General features: G+C 33.2%; 1 protein-coding gene across 3 annotated transcripts in view; it reads left to right on the top strand.

Annotated features, from left to right (window-relative positions):
• Window positions 1-13,015, top strand: part of EPC1 (enhancer of polycomb homolog 1) — a 91,364-nt gene extending 78,349 nt beyond the window's left edge. For 2 of the 3 annotated variants that reach the window (XM_063100066.1, XM_063100063.1), the window contains exons 9-15: window positions 44-192; window positions 1,639-1,991; window positions 8,985-9,103; window positions 9,184-9,252; window positions 10,181-10,322; window positions 10,433-10,796; window positions 12,649-13,015. In XM_063100066.1, coding sequence (XP_062956136.1) covers window positions 44-192; window positions 1,639-1,991; window positions 8,985-9,103; window positions 9,184-9,252; window positions 10,181-10,322; window positions 10,433-10,796; window positions 12,649-12,721 — 1,269 coding nt within the window. In that variant the 3' untranslated portion in view covers window positions 12,722-13,015. The remainder of the gene's footprint in view (window positions 1-43; window positions 193-1,638; window positions 1,992-8,984; window positions 9,104-9,183; window positions 9,253-10,180; window positions 10,323-10,432; window positions 10,797-12,648) is intronic. The other variant, XM_063100064.1, reaches the window with a different exon arrangement.
• The last annotated feature ends 454 nt before the right edge of the window (window positions 13,016-13,469 follow it).

Genomic DNA, 13,469 nt, shown 5'->3' with positions numbered 1-13,469 from the left:
TACCTTAAGCTGAAAAAATAAAGTAATTCATATTTTTTTTAAGCCCCACTTAGACCAAACTGGCAACTGGCCTTGGACTAGTCCTAAAGATGGAGGATTAGGGGATTCGCGATATAGATACTGCTTAACTACTCTCACCGTACCCCAAAAGTGTGTTGGATTTGCACGAAGACGGGTTGGGCGTGGTGGAAGGTAAGGTATTTCTGTATTTCTTGCATAGGGATATTGTAGACAGTAGGGTAATTGAGTCTAAAGTTTAAAGTGAGGGGCTGGCCAGTTAGCTGGTTGGTTAGAGTGTGGTGCTGATAACACAAAGGTCCAAGGTTCAATCCCTGTACTGGTCAGGCACCAAAAAAGTAAAAAGTAAAATGGGATAATCCTTCTCTACAGCTCAGTAAGTTCCAATTTGCTGTTCTTAACTGATTTGTTGACTGAAATATTTTTGCCACTTTGCTATCTGGTTCTTACACAATCATAGCTTTTAATGCCTAACTCTTAACAGGTCTTAATGGATCTGCTTTTCTCCCCAACATTGAAAACTTCAGATAAATTATCAAGGGATAGAATTCTGAGAAGAGGCAACAGATGAAGACAAGTGTAAATCGTGATTGCACACACTGTATTAAGTTAAAGAAATTACAAAAAATTATTTCAGGAATTCTGGGAGATATTGGGAAAAGGTATTAAATAGGCCACGAATTGTCACATTAACTACTATAATGGGTTGTTTAACTCATCAATGAAAAAGGTCCATTCATGACCTGATCTTGACATCCCAGTTAGTCAGAATCTAATTGTACTTCCTTTGTTTAAACCTGATAGAACTCCTGCATGCTCTGAATGCCTTTATGTAAGAAGTTGTTTGTGTGGGGGGAGGAAAAGAATTGCAAGGAAAAGGAAAGATGTTAATGTGGAATGTGGAAAAAAATCAAAAGGCAAAACAGATAATGGTATCAAGGTGCTTTCAGGAAGAAACCCAAGGGTGTAATTTATGATAAATTAATAGCTTATGTATAGATTTCTTTCATTTTAATTCTTAATTGCAGTTTTTATCACTTAAACAGAATTATTTGGGCACTAAAATACATTTTATTTAATCCCTTTTTTCCCATCACTATGTTGACATCAGTAGTAGTGAAAATTCTATATGTTGGCTATATTTTATTCTATTATACTAGAATTAATCAATGTTAGCATTTTGAGATGTCATCATTTATAAAGTTTACACAGATAACATAAAAATATATCCTTTAGAGTAGTGGGTCTCATATTTTGTCTGTAAGAAATCTTAAATATTATAAAATATCACGTCTTTTACTGTTTTTCTCCTCCCTTCCCTTCTCCCCCCCAAAAAAGAATGAAGTTTTTATGTAAATACAAACAAATATGTCAGCAACATTTTACAAAGTGTATGTTTTCATGCTTTATAATGTAAGTGAAAATCTTTGAAGAAAGAACTTTTATCATAAATTGTGCTTTTAGCTTGTAAAGAGCCAAATTCTGAAACAATCAATTTTATAGATTTTAAATATTCAGTATGAGTTGGCTTTTTGGGAGTTGGGGAGAGAAAGAAAAACCTCTTTCTGTAATCTTTGAATAGCTACTTTAAATATATGTTTCCTGTCTTGTTTTTAATAGGGTCTTACTGGACAGAGCTCATTCAGACTATGACAGTATGTTTCGCCATCTGGATTTGGAAATGCTTTCCTCACCACAACATTCTCCAGTCAATCAGTTTGCCAATACCTCAGAAACAAATACCTCGGACACATCTTTGTCTAAAGACCTCAGTCAGATACTAGTCAATATCAAATCATGTAGATGGCGGCATTTTAGGCCTCGGACACCATCCCTACATGACAGTGACAATGATGAAGTCTCCTGTAGAAAATTATATAGGAGTATAAATCGAACAGGAACAGCACAACCTGGGACCCAGACATGCAGTACCTCTACGCAAAGTAAAAGTAGCAGTGGTTCAGCACACTTTGGTATGTTTATTAGTTATGATGTACATTTCTATAGAAATGTTGGGTTCATCCATTTTTTTTTTTTTTTTTTTTGCATATGTGGTCTCAGATTTATAGCTAAAATTTCATTTCTTTCATAACAGTTTTTTTAAAAAAGACCTAGGTCTAAGTATTTATTTGAATTTTGTTGCTATAGGAGTTTGTCTTCATTTAAACATGCCCATGTTCAAAAGGTGGTTTATTACTATTTAATTTGTAACATTTGTTTCCTGGATGCAGTTCGTGAACCACAAGATTCATCAATTATGTTTTTAAGTAATAGGAAAAGAAAATAGACCCTAAATTGACACTTCTCTAGTCTTTTACCTAGTCTGCTAAAATGTAGAGACCAGCAAGTCAGTAGCTATGCATAACCTTGTATGCTGACACAATAATTCATAATAATTTATAAGAAACTAATTTTTCAGAAAACATTTAAATTAAAGGGTTATTTTAATACTCTTGGAAATATTTTCAGACAATATTTACTTTATTACTATAGTTACATTGTGAAATGTGTCTAAAATAGCTGCTTTCTACTTAAAATATTCCTATAATCTTAGCTTTCTATTTTTAAAAAAGTATAAGTCTGCATTATTTGACATATACAGATTATAGAAATTCACTGTTAAAATTACGTACAACACATTTTTGTAAAGCTAATTTAAATATAGATTTTGAAAAGTCTGTTATATATTTATTCTGTTTTTTCTAATTACCTGGTAGGGTTATAGTTAATCCACCTCATAAATAAGAAAATTTGCTCTTATTCTTAAAAACTTCCAGAAAATGTTCCATAAACTAATTTACTTGGTGGCTAAAAAAAAAAGTACTTCAATGCAGTGGAAGTCTTTCAGCTCATGAGAAAAATAATCACATTTCAGAAATCAACTGGAAGATAAAGTTATTCTGAGGCCTAACACATTATTTATAATTCTATTAATTTTAGCATCTTTATCACCAAAAGCCAGTTTCTCTCTGCTTTTTTATAGTCTTAAAAATCAAAGAACTTTTCAATATGAAGAAAGACTTAACTATAGTGTGAGTGTAGAGACTTTGAAAGTGTAAACTTATAATAGTTTTCCCTGATAATTAAGCTTTTTATAATGTACAAAATTCTTTGAGACTTCCTCAGAGAAAATAGGCATGTTCTTCTCTACCCCTTAAAATAGAGACGTTTAAGTGTATAACTATCCTAAGGGTTTAATAATTATCTTTTTTATGTAAATTGTTTTGCTATACTACTTAAGTAGGCTTATCAATATCAATTGTAAAACTTACTGGATTTGTGTTTGCCAAAGAATATTAAAAGGTGAACATTACCAAAAGTTTAATTTAAAAAAAAAAAAAAGCTGTAGTAATCTTGTAATTTTTCTTAATCATTTCTTCCCCCATATAAGTAATACAACTTTTTTTTTTTTTTAAAGAAATGGGCTTATCTATTTTTGCCTGTTGTACTTAATTGTTTAAAATTTTCCCTTAAATTTTGCTAGATCTTCCTGTATACTTCAAGAATAGATGCTTGCAAACTACTATAGGGTGTAACACTATTCTTTCATATTTGTGAATATTCCCAGAGACCTAAAGCTTTTTCTGTTTGTGCACTATAAAGTATATTACAGGGCAGTCATATTGCATGTGCATTTAACTTAAGTGAATTCAACTGTAGGTCCCTGGCAAAACAAGGAAAATTTAGCAGTTCAAATGTTACACAGTATTCTAAATACAGTTCTACCAAAAGAATGTATTCTCCAGAACGGGCCCAGAATGGAAGAAGTGAATCTTCTGTTCCCCTTACCCTGTCAGTGCCTTCATTGCTACTTCATTCGTAGGTAAACCGTCTCAACTCACTCAGTGTAATTGTAGTTTAAAAGATAAAAATTTTGTTTTCATACAGCATGGCCCCCACATACAAAACAAACTACTTTATCTGGTGCCTAACCAAAGAGACTCTGACTTAGTCTGATGCCAGAGGAAACACTGACTGTGCTGGGCTTATTGAAAGAGAAAAGTCTCCATCAGGGTACTCTCTAAAGGAATTTTTGAGGCTTAATTTTGACTATACTGATTTTAGAAATTAATCATGTGAGGTATGAGTCAGTTGATACACTTTCCTGCTGCTTAAGCCAAGTATGTGGGTTATAATTTAACCATTTTTGATTATTCAGTCTTTGCTATAAATATTAGTATCTATACTTCTGCTGTGACATAGTGATGCCCTCTGGGCTGGTTTTCCCTTTCCTAAATAATCATCTTATAAGGGCCTATTTACTCTCATTTTTACATAAGAAGTTCTAAATGAGATATCAGGACTCTTCATTTTTAAGTACATGAGCTTTAACACACCAACTCTGTTTCAACTGCTCAGAATCTTCTTTTCTGGTTTCCCAGTCTTGGCCACTTTGGATAGTTGAGTAACAAAACAAGTAGCCTAATTAGTCAGGTGTTAGAGGCAGCCTTATTATTAGTCAGGTATTGAGTGCATGGTCCTCTGGATACTGTGTAGCAGAATAACACAGTATTGAAGAACTTGGCAGTACATACTATCTGCATATTTAGAATTTCTAGGACTAGGTTTTAGTACTTAACGATAAACTTTATTTTTAATAATCTTTAGTTAATATGTGATTTGGACAGTGTCCAAATACAGTTTTCTAATGTATTTTTAAATCCACAGAAGCACCTTTGAAAATTTTGTGTTTGGTCAGTGATTAAGTATTCATTTGCATGTGTTTGAGTTATCTTAGTATAGTTTAGTTTGTAACAAAATTTTAATCTTACTGTGAAAAGGAACTCTAGATTTGAGCACTGGATATTTCATTAGATTTTGTAAATCTGTAGGACCTTAATCTTTATTCAGATGTGTTTCAAAATTCAGAATATTTTTACTGTAGAAAGTGGATTTATCACATAACATTCATAGCAGAGTCTGGAGTAGCACCTGTAGTGAAATACATTAATAGTTCTACAGTTGTATGGTGAAGTGCAAGAATATTCACACTAAGAGATGTATTTGACTACAAATAATCTCATGTTTTAAGTCATTTGCAACTAGATGAGTTTGGGTCTGGTCATAGTTTGCCACCATGTGAATTATAACAAACTTTGGTTTTCAAATTAGATTTCTAGATGGCCGATAAGGGCTCATAAACCCTGTCAATTCAAGCTCACTATAAATAGGGGATCATACTTTAAATAAACTACCTGAAGTTGAAAGTTACCGTTTTTCCTATATTAAAATAGTGTACCACTCAAAGAAATTTTTAATTCAGGGTTGTCTTTTAAAATAGACATTTGGGTGTTTTTTTTTTTTTTTTTTTTTTTTTTTCGTTTGTTTGTTTTTTCTTGTTTTTTAACAAAATATATATTTTGGTGATTTAGACTCCAACTTCCCTGGCTGAATTTTTATATTGTTTATTTTTTCCTAAATGCTTGTCACCCTTCCCACCCCTATTCCTTTGATTGTTTCAGTTGATCTGCTCCAGCTACTCGAGTGAGACTAGGCTACAGCCTGAAGTATAGTTTATTCCAGGTGTGGCACACCGCACCTTGGTTTCCCTGTATAAGAAGTGGACTCCTGAGTATTAGATTATTTCATCTAAATTCCTACCCCAGAGAATTGGTTAGTTAGAAGCTATCAAAACAAAGATAGATTTTTACTTGTGCCTAAGCATTTCTAGTGAGGGTAAATTCACCAACTTTATAGATTAAGTTATTCTACATTTGGGGATCTTGATTAGAGAGTTTGTACATATTTTGAACCAAACGCTGCCTCATTAAATGTAAACCACAGATTTCTGTTTTGCCCTTGGCAGCATACCAAGTATGTTTGCTCATTCTCCAGCATCATAGTGTCCTGCAAATATTGAAAGTGGTGTCATGCTTTCTTCCCTAGCTCCATTCTCAGTTAAATATTCTCGGCTGTTAATCATATCCTTCACATGACTTTTCTCCCCTATAGAAAATCTTGTTTGTCAGATGCTGTACGTATGAGGTTTTCTTAAGCACTTCATTGATACTGTTGGTACATAAAAAGTTTAATTATTTCATTAAATCTAAACCAGAATTTTGTCTATTTTTAAATTTAAAATCTCATCGATTTGGGGTTTTTTTTTTTACTTCCACTACTAATCTGTGTGACCTCAGACAGAAGTTTCTTCATCTCTAGTATGAGGTTGTAGGAGGAAATCACCAAGGGTTCTTCCTGATCTCAAATTTTGGGGGGTTCTGTGAAATGGTTCTGATTCTAAATTTGTTCATCTGTCCACAATAACCATTTTGCCCATCTTTGTATGAATGACAAATTTTACTACTACTACACTATATCTGGAGGTAGACATACAACCTAAAAACTTTCTACCTTGATATCTCAATCCATTTATAGAGATTTAGGGTCATTTTTGTTTTATTTTCATTTAGCCTTTGGTTAGACTTTTGCCTTATAATAATATCGAGACCTGAGGACTTCTCAGTTTTCCATATAAATAATAATGTAAACCCATTTCAGATTGTATTTGCCCAAATTTACTTCCTTATCTTTGTTCAAGCTTTTCTACTTATTCACACACCCTTCATTTGGACTGGAATTTTATTTCTCAGAAGAAATATAAAATCTTATAGTTGAAAAGGGGCCTAATGATCACCTAATTTAATCACTTTCACATTTTAGATGAAGATACTAAGTCCAGAAGTTTAAATAACTTGTCCAGGAATACTCAGCTAGTTATGATAGACTAAAAAAGTTAAGGTTTCTTATCCCTGGACCTGGAACTGTGGTTTTTATAACCACCACTTCCAGCTTATGTGCTGCTCTGTGTATTTCTTCTAGATCATTTACCAAAAATATCTAAGGAAAATGTTAATAGACTCTAGAGTATAGTGATATCTAGGCTAACAAAGTGTAATATAGTAATCAGAAATGTTGAGTAATTAGTGATCTGAAATGTCGGTTGCATTTTTATTTCTAAGTCTGTATTAGAAAGAAGTTAACAGTTAAAAAAAGTGAAATTCACAAGACCCTCAGAGACCCAGGATTAAGATGTTAAATCGGGCAAAAATATTTGAAATTTTATTCAAATTGATTTCCAATTAATTATTGCTAAGTTTTTAATTATCACAAACACTGGCAAAATTCTACAAAAGAATGCTTCCATTTATATAAATGGAGGTCTTAGTAAATGCTAAATTATAGTTTTTCTAGATATGTAATGACCTGAAGTGGTCTGTTTTTTGTTTTTTATTTACTGACCAATCCCTGCTAGAAAAATCAAGGCTTAGGCAATACATTCAAACTTAGGAAATTAAAGTATAAATCTCAAAAATAGATTGGTAAAAGTATCTAATAAACTAAGAATGTTTTGGTTTAGACAATTATTTTTTATGGATTTAATTATGAACATTTTTTCAGGGCAGAATTATTTTCTGTAGATTTTCTTCAAGTTTTGATGCAGCACATTTCTGTTATTTAGGGATCATTCTAAGAGTAATGTCAGTAAAAGTCTTCCCTGTAGATTTTAGATCTGTGGATTACAAACATAGTAGGAAAAGGAATGTCAGATATCAACTAAATTTGTGACACACGCACAAAATATGAAAATCAATAGTAGAATTTTTCCAACAAGTAATTACTTTTTTGCCCTTGTAGCCCAGGAATTTAGTACAGCTCACGCATAAGAACCTGGGTAAATGCTAATAACTTATGAGGTTTTCTTGAATATGATTTTTTGATTTATTTGAAATATGGTGGAATTTGTACCTAAGCATTGTCTAGTTGTACCAGGCAGGAGCAGTGTCCTGGAGGATAGAGAAAGTTTCTTCATGAGTTATAAGTGAAAATTATAAAACTTGAAGTGATATTCTAAGTTATCAAACTGTAGTTAAACAATAGCAGCAAATTAGGTGACAGTACTTTGAAAACATTAAACTTCAGATTGAGGAAATTTGCATGATTTATAGATTCCCTGGTAACCAGGGATGCATGATAACCCTTTTTTTACTTTAAAATAATTCTTACGCAGACATCACAGGCTTCTTAAAGAAGCCTTAAAAGTCAGATGTATTGTGATTGTATGTGCTTTTTTTTTTTTTTTTCCTTCCTTTTTTTAATTGGCAAAAAAGCAGAGAAAAAAAGAAAAAGGTTTCCTTTTTAAAAACTGCACACACTTTTTGGGGGGGTAATAAATGAACATTTTTTTGTTTGTTTTTTTTAGAACTGAGCTCTCCATAGACAAACATAAGTAGCATAACACAGTGTCTTTCCTCAGACATCATTCTGTACAGTAAATCAACATAAACAACTCCGTTCTTATTGACTGGATTTTTTCCAGGTGGGTTAATTGGGTGGGGAGAATTAATTAACATTAACATTGGAGCTTCTTGTCTTCCTGTTAAACTTAAAGGATGGGTTCTCTCTCTCTCTTTTTTTTTTTTTAATAAAATAACAACCTTATTTTTCATATAAAGGAAATTTTTGTAATGACTAAGACTAGAAAATACGTAGAAGAGTTAGTATTTATACACAGAACTGTTAGGGATCGTGATCTGAATGCATTGGGAAGGTAATATGGATAAAATAGAAACCAAGTGGTAATTATCATATTTCTTCTCAAGCTCAGTGCAAAGTTGAATTCCAAATCTGTATATTAAAAAAGCTGATACTACCTTTCTACACTGTCTAGCACAAGTGTCACAGCTTTACGAAAATAATGGTGTTGAAACTTGGGAAGTGAGTTCTCTTTCCTAGGTTTAATTCAAGAAGTTTAATATTCTTTTTCTTTAAAGTTAAGTCACTCTTGTTAAATGTGATAGCAGAAATGCTGAAATTTTCATTTGGAAGTGATCTTTAGCAAGATCATGAACATTTGTCAAATGCTTTAATTTTGCACAAATTTTTTAAATGCTGAATTTGTTTTAGTATTGTAAGATGTACATGATATCTGTGCATTTTTATAAAGAATTTCCTCATTTTATGTTCAGCATTTACAGCCGAACAATACCAGCAACATCAACAGCAACTGGCACTAATGCAGAAACAGCAGCTTGCACAAATTCAGCAACAGCAAGCAAATAGTAATTCCTCCACCAACACTTCACAGGTGAGGGATTTGTCTGTCTTATGATTATCCCTCATTGTTTCCCACCAGAGTTCATCTCTAATTACCAACTGTTGTCATAGAACCTTGCATCTAACCAGCAGAAAAGTGGCTTTCGCCTGAATGTACAGGGTTTAGAAAGAACATTACAGGTGAGTATGGAAGCTGTTGCCTCTGCTCCCTATTTTAAAAAGTAAAACTAAAAAGCATAGTTAAATGAGATGGAGACATAATCTTTGAGTCTGACCTGTAGTCCGTTAATGTACCACTTTTATACAAAACCCCACCCAGTTCATTATCTTGGGCATTTTAATTATTAAGACTTTTTAAAATTATACCAAAGTAACATTTTTACCGTTGAAAGAGATCACTTTTAAACCTAAAGCATGATAAGTGCTTGCCATTTAAACACATTTAGGGCTTAAAGCCTGAAATTTGAGTTTGTAAGCATCTTGTGCGAAAAATTAATTTTTACAAATTCGAGGAGCCTCTGAATTTTTAGGTTAAATTATCATGTGACATTTTGTTACTTTCATTTCTAAAGGAATCGTTATCTTACTGTCCCAAAGGTGCCTTTGGTTGTGTGTGTGTGTGTGTGTGTAAGTTAGGTGCAAGAAGTTTACATATTCATTTGTTCATTATATGCACTTGAATTGCAAATTATATGCCTTGCAAATCACTGAAATGTTTTATTACCATGTTTCTTTCCAACATTTTATCTTGGAGGCTTGCTGTTTCCTCATTATAGAAGGCTTATTTTGGTAACTGACTTGAACTTACTATATGAGTGTACTTCAAAGAGTTCATGGAAAAATAGAATTAAAAGATAATACAAATCTTTCTATGAACTTTTTTGAAGTACCCTTGCATATTGTCATATATGAAGATCAAAATTCATAACGCTTGATTTTTAGAAAATTACTTATCCTTCCTCATTGATCACTATCAAAAGAAATGATTTCAGTGGTTTGCCATTTTTGTTTATATCCAAGCTGATTTTGGTATACCTTTCTGTGTAGCTTTAATATTAATATGAAATTAAGTGATACTGATTAAATTGCTTTTGTATTTTCTTTTTAGGGTTTTGTTTCTAAGACTTTGGATTCTGCTAGTGCTCAATTTGCTGCTTCTGCTTTGGTGACATCAGAACAACTGATGGGATTCAAGATGAAGGATGATGTGGTGCTTGGAATTGGGGTGAATGGCGTCCTTCCAGCCTCAGGTAAGGATAAAGGCACTTAAATTGTTTTGATTATATTTATAACATGTATCTGTAATACAAACAGCAAAGTTATACATTATGTTTAGATGCCTCTTTCTTTTTCTCTCTAGGAGTATACAAGGGCTTACACCTCAGTAGTACTACACCAACAGCACTTGTACATACAAGTCCATCAACAGCAGGTTCAACTTTGTTACAGCCTTCAAATATTACACAGACTTCAAGTTCCCACAGTGCACTGAGTCATCAAGTAACTGCTGCCAATTCTGCAACAACTCAGGTTCTGATTGGGAACAACATTCGATTAACTGTACCTTCATCAGTTGCCACTGTAAACTCTATTGCCCCAATAAGTGCACGACATATACCTAGGACTTTAAGTGCTGTTCCATCATCTGCCTTAAAGCTGGCTGCCGCAGCAAACTGTCAAGTTTCCAAGGTTCCGTCTTCATCCTCTGTAGATTCAGTTCCAAGGTGAGTAGTTATTTTAAACCTAAAATGTTTTTAAAATATGAGATTTAACTTAAGACCTCTGGCATTGCTCTTTACCTGTTTCTTTGTATTTTCTGCTATTTTCCTTTTGTACATTAAAAATGAGAATTGATTCCTTATTTACTCAAGAACTAAAAGATGAATGTTGTAATTCAGTACGCATTAATTGAGAATTTAAACTAATGACATAGTGAGTATCACATATATGATTTGGACATCCCTTAGTATAATAGTAGCTAATAATGATCTTGTTTTTCTTCCACCTTTGGATGGAAGGAGTTCTCTTTAGAATGTTTCTTAATGATTTCTTACACAGCCTCTTGAGTAAACAGAATTGATAGACCCCACCACCACCACCACCATCACTAGTATGTTAAGCTGTTCTTAATAATGTAAATAAGGTAAAGATTTACAGTATTTATGTTAGGTCAATTTTTAATAAAACCATTACTTCTTATGCTAACTTGTCTTCTCAGGTTTCCATAGTTTAGAGTTTTTGCTCAGGCTCTATTATGTTTTAAATATTAATAGTATACTATGGGAGAAAAAAAGAGAAAAGCATTTTTAGTTTAGTTGGAAGCATAAAAGTAGGAAAGTTAAATAACGTTAACTATGATAATAGGTTAAAATTGGTCTAGAAGACAATTATATATAGACATTATATGCTTGTCAAATTAATTATACAGATGATGGCTGTAATTTCAGTATAAGGAGAAATCTTCACGATGGGACTGTTCTACAAATAAGATCATATTTGGTCTGGGGTAATTTGTTTGGGCAAAGAAGAGAAAGAAAAAGAGCACTTCAGGCTGGTGGAGTAGGCTAAGTGAAAATACACAGTTGGGGAAATACAAGTATTCAGAGTTTAACAAGTAAACTTGTTTTTCTAGGGGTCTGGGAAGGTTAGTAGTTGAAATTAGAATGACAGGAGGAGACTAGACTGTGGAACACCTTGAATGCCAGACTGATATTTAGACTTTTTTCAGCCAGTAGTGACTGAGAAAAGGAAAGAGAAAAGATCAGGGTTTGTAGCAAAAGATTGTAGCCTTTAGTTTCCAAACCCATGCATCCCTGTCTGCTTCCAAACTTGTACTAGTCATTGTCTGCTCAATACCAATCCATTCTTATTATTATCCTGGGTCTGGTCGTAGCTAATCAGTACCTATATTTCTGACATATATCATAATTTTTATTGTTTTTATGATTAAAAGTCATATCATGATTTATAGTGCTATAGAATTGTATAACCATGGAATATGTGCAGTGTATGGAACTTTTATATCATTTGTCCCTTTGTTTTTAAGATGAGATAACTGAGATCTAGAGAAGTTAATGGCCTATGGCCTTCTCAAAAGTCACCCAGCAATCTATGGGATAGAATAACTAATATGCTGGCATTCTAATTAGTCTCTCAGTAGCCATCCTACTGAACTCCATGTATTAGAACTTAACATCCTGACATGAACCTCGGTCATATTTGTTCCTTTTCTTAAACTCATGACAGGTTTAGTAGAGGAGGGAATTGAAACTACAATTACTAAAACTTGGGAATTCTTTATTTGTTTTTCACATCTAGGTTGCTTGGGTGCTGCTACAATTTTGTCGGTAATATAGTTGAGCATGGAATTTATAGTCAACATTAGTCTGATTTCTGATTGTATATTCCTGATAATAAATTATAAAGATTTATATTCTTCTACTTGCTGTCTTGTCCCAAAAGAGTCAAACTTCTTCCTGTTATTAAAAGTAATTAAACTTTTTATTGGGAAGATAGTCTTTTTTTGCTAAATTTGTATGTTGCAGATAAGTAATTGATTCAACTTTATTTCAACAGGGAAAATCATGAATCGGAAAAGCCAGCACTGAACAACATAGCAGACAATACAGTAGCAATGGAGGTGACGTAGCTTCCTCAGGAGTGGAACTGCAGCCTGGGGACTTGATTAGGTGCTATGCATCAGTAGCATTTTGAATGCAAGGGATGATGGAATGCAGCACATGCGTTTCTGTGGCAGCTGTGGGGACTTGACAGCAATGCTCATCTCTCATGCTTCAATATTTCTTTTCTTACTGTTAATAGGAAAAAATCAACATCTGTAAATTAAGAATACAGCAATTATCTGTACAATACTGCATATTTGTAATACCCTTGTATATATGTTACTTGAATACAGAAATGTTCATTTGTGATGCTTTGCACTTGGGGGTGGGAGGGTGGGAGGGAAATAAATTGCAACAAAGAGTGTGAGATGTGAGATTGTATAGAGATGAAGTGTCATCACATCATGTGCATGGTGCGGAACCTGCTGTTTTATCTATTTATTGTGCCGTGTTTACAGTTTTTTGTACACTGTACCTTCATTGGTTCCTGTGCTGTAGTAAATGTGTTAGGTAGCTGTGGACTCCTTGGTATTTTGTAAATGGTATAACATAACTTGGTTCCCCTCTGGGTCCTTGAGTTTTCTGTGTATCATGTGAAAAAAAATGGTGACATACATACAGAACTTTACAAAAAAAAAAAAAAAGGCATCAGTTTTTTAAAAAATGGGGAATGTACTGTTAAATGGGGATCTTCCTGGTCTACTACCATTAGGACAAGTAACAAGCTAAAAATGAAGTCTCTTGAATCCTCCCATCCCCACTTACCCACAAAGC

Source organism: Cynocephalus volans, chromosome 6 (genome assembly GCF_027409185.1).
Source record: "Cynocephalus volans isolate mCynVol1 chromosome 6, mCynVol1.pri, whole genome shotgun sequence".
In the NCBI taxonomy this organism is placed as follows: Eukaryota; Metazoa; Chordata; class Mammalia; order Dermoptera; family Cynocephalidae; genus Cynocephalus; species Cynocephalus volans.
The sequence above is the reverse complement of the archived record's forward strand: the minus strand, read 5'-3'. Positions and strand labels throughout refer to the sequence as shown.